The sequence below is a fragment of the Olea europaea genome, unplaced genomic scaffold, assembly GCF_002742605.1.
Source record: "Olea europaea var. sylvestris unplaced genomic scaffold, O_europaea_v1 scaffold871, whole genome shotgun sequence".
Lineage (NCBI taxonomy): Eukaryota > Viridiplantae > Streptophyta > Magnoliopsida > Lamiales > Oleaceae > Olea > Olea europaea.
In genome coordinates, this window is record NW_019267167.1 from 211,307 (window position 1) to 217,399 (window position 6,093).

The 6,093-nt window shown below is 30.0% G+C and overlaps 1 protein-coding gene across 1 annotated transcript; it reads right to left on the bottom strand.

The window, feature by feature from the left end:
- Positions 1-287: 287 nt before the first annotated feature.
- On the bottom strand, positions 288-1,230 carry LOC111392035 (LOB domain-containing protein 17-like). Its single transcript, XM_023017322.1, has 2 exons — positions 899-1,230; positions 288-763 (listed from the first exon to the last, which is right to left on the bottom strand). The coding sequence occupies exons 1-2, from the start codon at positions 1,175-1,177 to the stop codon at positions 434-436; spliced, it is 609 nt and encodes a 202-aa protein (XP_022873090.1). The 5' UTR covers positions 1,178-1,230; the 3' UTR covers positions 288-433.
- Between the last annotated feature and the right edge of the window lie 4,863 nt (positions 1,231-6,093).

Sequence of the window (6,093 nt, forward strand, 5' to 3'; positions counted from 1 at the left end):
AAATGAAACTCTTATTTTTGTAGTTGGCTGCCATTGTTGAAAATCACAATCTCAAAAAGCTGCAGAAAATAATGATCAGGTTAATATCAAGAGAATGTATAGTAGAAGCAATTAGGTTTTAGCATCTTGATTAGGTCTAAGATGTAGGTCTTAACTAAACGATAAACCTTTTATTATAAAATAATGCTAGTAATTGAGCAAATTATATCCAAACCTTAGCAAGATCCCAGAAAACAATTATAGGGTCTTCTGACAGCAGAACATTTCTAGGGTTTCCAGCTCACAAGTGGCTAAAGAAGTCCATGCCTTCAGATTTTGCATTTATAATATACATAATTGAAAGAGTGCACATAAAAACCCTAATTATTACTGGTGAATTTTGAATTAATCAGAAGGCAAATGAGAGGAGATCATAAGCATCATCTTGAAATGACTATTGCCTGTTATTTGATAGCATTTCAAATGAATCCATGCTCCCAAATGAGATGTTATCCTTATGAAAATCTGAATTTTCATACTTCACAAAAGGGTTCAGATTTGTGTTTTGATTTTCAAAACAGGGCATATCTCCAGTTGTATTGTTCAAGTTAGGATCAAACTGGGACATCATGCCTTGATTTTGGAAGGACTGGGAGTACCAATTTTGAACATCTTGCAGAAAAGAAAGGCCATCCCTAGGGTTTGCAGTAATATTGGAGCTATTCGGGATGCACTGAGCTGCTTGTTCCTTGAGAGAAGCCAGTTGGGCTTGAAGATTGACAACCTAAAAACCAGCAAAGTAAGGAGAATGAATTTGAGAACTCAAGGTATAAGACTATTCGTTCCACGCTAAACATGAATAGGACTAAAACTAAATAATTCCATTTCAATATGAACATTGAGTAGAAAAGGGAACTACCTGCTGTTGGAGGGCAAAAATATGAGACACACAACCATAAGTTGGATCTTGTAGCCTAGCCTGAGCTTCATACGCGATTGTGGTGGTGGCTTCACGCCGATCACTTACTGGTAAGTGAGCAAGGAGTTTCGACACATTGCTCGCACCGAAAACCTTGTGAATTGCTGCAAAATGAGTAGCACCTTGTTCGTGGCAGAAATAAGGGGCAAACACACAACCTCTCACACATTTTCTTCTCAAGAATTTGCAGGCACCACATGGGGAACCAGACCCTGTCATCTTGATCTTAATGGGGGTTTTACTGATAATCTGCTCTTAGTTAACTTAATTAGTACAAGAATTTATTATCACCATGTTTATAAAGACCAGATGGGGAGGAAGGTGGATCTTATTTTATTCTATTCTTTATCATATGATGTTTCTTTATTGGGCAACATATTTCATTATTTTTATCGATAAAACTCTTTTTGATCCCTCCATCGAAAATTTTATATTCTGATTTAAGATTTCCATTCATTATCCTTAAAGGTCAAGAGAGCTATCATAAACCAAATCAATCCAGTTCTATTTCGATTATTGGATTTTACAAGGTCCATATTTCTTGAATGTAACATTAATTTTTATACTTCAATATTCAAGATTCTTCTGAAGTACATTAAAGACTTGTACATATAGACTTAAAGATGAAAATCATCAATATATGTAATATTTATGAAATAAGATGTATTCAACATTCTATAATATAGTTTCAAAGTGAAAAGAAAATTGTTTATGGTATACCGGTTTGTGATATACATGGAAGCTTAGGATTGCTCCATTACTCAAGCAGTATATAATTTGGAAGCTAAGTTTCTGCATATTTAACCATGTGAATACATATTTTTTCCATAAGCAGATACTTCTATGGATCAGATTTTTGTATTCCGTTTGTCCAAATCATTGTGAGTAGACTGTTCCAGTTTGTATGTAATTACTAATTAGTAGTGCCGGGATAAGAACTTATTATGAACAAGATTTTGCTTATTTTTCTTGTTTAGCCCTTGTTTGGTTCAGCTGAAAATGTTATTAAAACATAAATTAAAATTGACAATTAATTTTAATTGTACATTTTGTGGGATCCAAACTTTTAAACTAGACATTCCTTCAATTTTTATCAAAATTTTCTAAAGATCTGATTTTTATCTAAATCAAATAGGGCTTAATACTATCTAGTGTCAAATAATTTGAGGGGGAGGGGGGATTTACTCAACATTTTGCCACAGATGATTTGAAATGAGTTCTAGATTAGCATCCAATGTCAAACAACACATGAAAAATTTAGTGTGCATAAGATCACAATATTTCGAAAATTGAATATGAATCAAAGAACCTTTAACTAATTTGTGATGAGCACGTATTCTCGATTGAACTATAAGTATTTTGTTTACCATCAAACTCTTAATTAATTTACTAGATTAGAAGAGGTGGATTTCAACATAATAGGGCTTCACTAGCACAATTAGAACTAGTTAAGGCACCTGAGATAAGATAAGAACAGGCTATCAATAATGGAAATATATACCAAAACAGAATGAGAAAAGATATATAGTGACACTGGAATAAAACCATCTGACAATAGGGAAAGTATGTGTAGTATGAGAGAGAGAGAGAGAGGGGGGGTTTACTTTTTGGTTTGTCGATTTATTTATGTCTTTGGAGTTCACAGTTTGTCGAGCAATAAAAGTACTTTATATACTTTTATACAATGATAAATTAAGTAGATAATAATGTTAATCACTAGATCTCAATTCCTTTCTTGGGTCACTAAGAGCCGCCAACATTAAGGCTTATCAAATTAAGCCCTACTTCCAAAAAACCTAAGCATACCCTACTGAAATTGTCTCTTGAATTTAAGCATATAGAAATTATCATCAGCTTAGGAAATTTTGAAGATTTTGATCAGCACGTACAATCTAACGGGTATCGAGGAAATCCCACTTGTTAGAACAAGTGCACAAAGGTCTGGTCTAGCAGCAATATGGGAATGAATATGAAAATGTATACTAAACATTTAGGTAATTATATTTACGTCACATTTTTTTTAAAATGCAAAAAGTATTCATCTTTATTTATTATTATTAGTATTCTAAAACATAACTAGACGTGAAAGCCAAATTCCAAGCTTTACGAGTCTAGGTGAGCCTAGACGTATATTAGGAAAAAAAAAGTTATTTATTTTATTATTATCTTGATCATTCTAAAGTCATTTAATAATTAAATAATATGTAACAAACATCTAAAATTATAAAATACTATATTTACTTAATAATCCTACAATTTTCGAATTTTCGAAATGCAAAAACTAGATTATTTTTCCTAGTTACAAATTTCAACTTGAGAAATCCTACTAAATAGATTTATTGAAATTTCATACATACTTTCGAAGCTTCTAACAAAACAATAAGCTTCAAAATCATAATTACATAATATAGATACACCGTAGCTTAAATCTTTATCGGATAAAGTCAATTTTGACTTTTGTACAACTAGAGTCAATTTAAAATTTTGAAAATAGAGTCAAATAAAAGATTTTTTTTAAAAAGGGAAAAAATTAATAACTTAATTCGCATTTAGTGCCAAGACAAAACATTTTGTCTTAGCTTAGACATGCATTTTAAAACATTGATTATCACACATGTCCATAAGTTTTTTACTCACATTCTTATCATCGACCTTCCATTTATTGACACATTGTTTCGGATGGCAATTTTCATCCAAAAAATATGTTATCGTGCTTTAAAATAAGGGACAAATATATAGTAATACTTTTATGTTATTTTATATGCTTATTTTGAAAATACGAGGGACAAACAAGTCTTCTTATACCCTCTTAACATAATTTTTTGGACAGAAATCATCAAGTATAAAAATGTGCTAATTAATAGAAAATTGATAATGCGAATGTAATAAAAAAAAGTCCAAAATATAAGTATAATAAGTAAAATTTAATGCCATTAAAATGTAGTCCGCTTATTTTAAAATATGGAATCAATACAGCCGCTATAAAACATTTTTCGAATGCAAGGGAATATATTGGAGGGTCTTTTTGATTGTGAGGAAGATATGAATTTTTTGAACTTAAGAGACCATAATAAATTTACTCAATATCCTTCAAATAGCGAGTCTGAAATGGACGACGAGTCGAAAAGATACTAACTTCTCGGCACTTGACCACGAGAAATATGGTTAGATTTCATGATGTGTAGTTTTTGAGTTTTTACAATTTTCTCCTTGTCTTCTAGGGTAGGTTATTCTCTTTTGCACTTTTAACTGGAGATCCAACTGAGTTCCATATACAAAGTGTGTACCTTCCGTGGTTCAATTAAAAAAAAAAACTATTATTTAAATTTTGTGAACTATAAGAAATACTTAATAATCCTACACAAATAGTACTTATAAGCAGAAAAAATTGAATATCATATTGGATTATTAAAAACTTTACTTATCAAGAAATGAATAAATATGAAAAAAGGAATAGAATAAATTCAACTCAACTAAAGAGATTCTTTGAACTGTGCTATAAGATTAACAACCGTTGATAAGATAGATTATTACCTCATCATGCCATGTAAGGTGATGTATTTTATCAACCACCCAAAAAAAAAAAATAATAAATAAATAAATAAATAATCCTTTAACAAAAAGCGGCTTTGGGGATTTTCAAAAGGGTTGATTATAAAAATTTGTGGTGTAATTGAAAGTATGAACAGGGATTAAATGGACAAGTCAATCTGAGGTGTCCTTCTAAAAGATTAACATTATTGACAGAAAGTTCATTATTTTAAGAATTCCAATTAACTGACCTGCCTTCCTGTCTGCAATATTATTGTCTTCTTTCTTGCCACTCAAAATCTACCTACCCTATGTTTAGTTTTGAAGTTCTTTAATTAGAAACAAATAAGTGACCAAAAAAAAAGCCTTACTTGTTAAAAAAAATAATAATAACTAAATAAAATGCAAATTATTTGTAGCTAATTAAGTCCCTGTTTGGTAGGTTTTAGTAGATTTTAATAAAAGTTGATGAAATGTATGTTTGAAAAGTAGTGAATCCTATGAAATATAAAAATTATTGTTAACTTTAATTTAAATTAAAATTAGAATTTTAATTCATAAACGGGGGCTACAAATAATTAATAATGCTCCTATTTGTCATTTATTATTTCACATTCTATCACATTATTTTCAACTACACATTTTTCATTAAAATAATATTACATGCAAATCAAAACTTTCATTTCTTTTTTGGCTGCACATTGTTCATCAATCTACTAATCTATAATACATTTTTCAAAATTGAAAAGGCACAAACACACCCAATATTTATCTTTGTTAATTCTTCACGGTAACCAAGTAAGCAAGATAATTTTTCTTGCCTCTATAAACAAGAACCGTGTTATCATACGTACGACGCTTTAGTAATATTTTTTCCAAATTCCGTACAGTCACCAACTCGTATGTATGTAGGGATAGACAAGAGATGAATATTTAAATTTTGTATTATTGCATATGATTCCATGCATTCTATCTTTTTCCAACCAAATATATTTCAGGTGAAATCGTGTTTCCTGTTTAAACTTTACGAGACCACCGAGGAATTCATTCTTTCTTAAGTGAATTATAACTTGGCGTGAATTAAAATCAATAATTTAGTCGAAATTAATGTTTTATAAAAGATAAATCTAAATTGTGTTACATGTACAAATGTTCATCTTATTCTTTAGCAGCGACGGATCCAAAATTTTGATTGAGCATGAGCAATTATTGATCGTTGACCGCAAATAAAAATATTAAAAATTATTATATCAATTTATAATTTTCTAGATTGAGTATATATAATTTTTGTTATATTTATTGTCAATATTAACCAAATGATGTAGTGGCCAAGTTTTGCATAATTTAAAAGAGGAGCACGGGTCGAATATTTCCAATTGCATTAAAATTGTTAACTGAACATATAAAATTTTGTTACATTTAATGTCAAAATTCATCAAGTGCCATGATGGGCAAGCTTTCCATAATTTAAAGGAGAAGTGCACAGATTTGAATCATCCCTATTGCATTAGTTATGGTTAAAAAAAATGTTGAACTAAAATAATTGCACAATAAATTAGGACCTCAAATTTGAAAAGGATGTTCTAACCAACTGAGCTATCAAA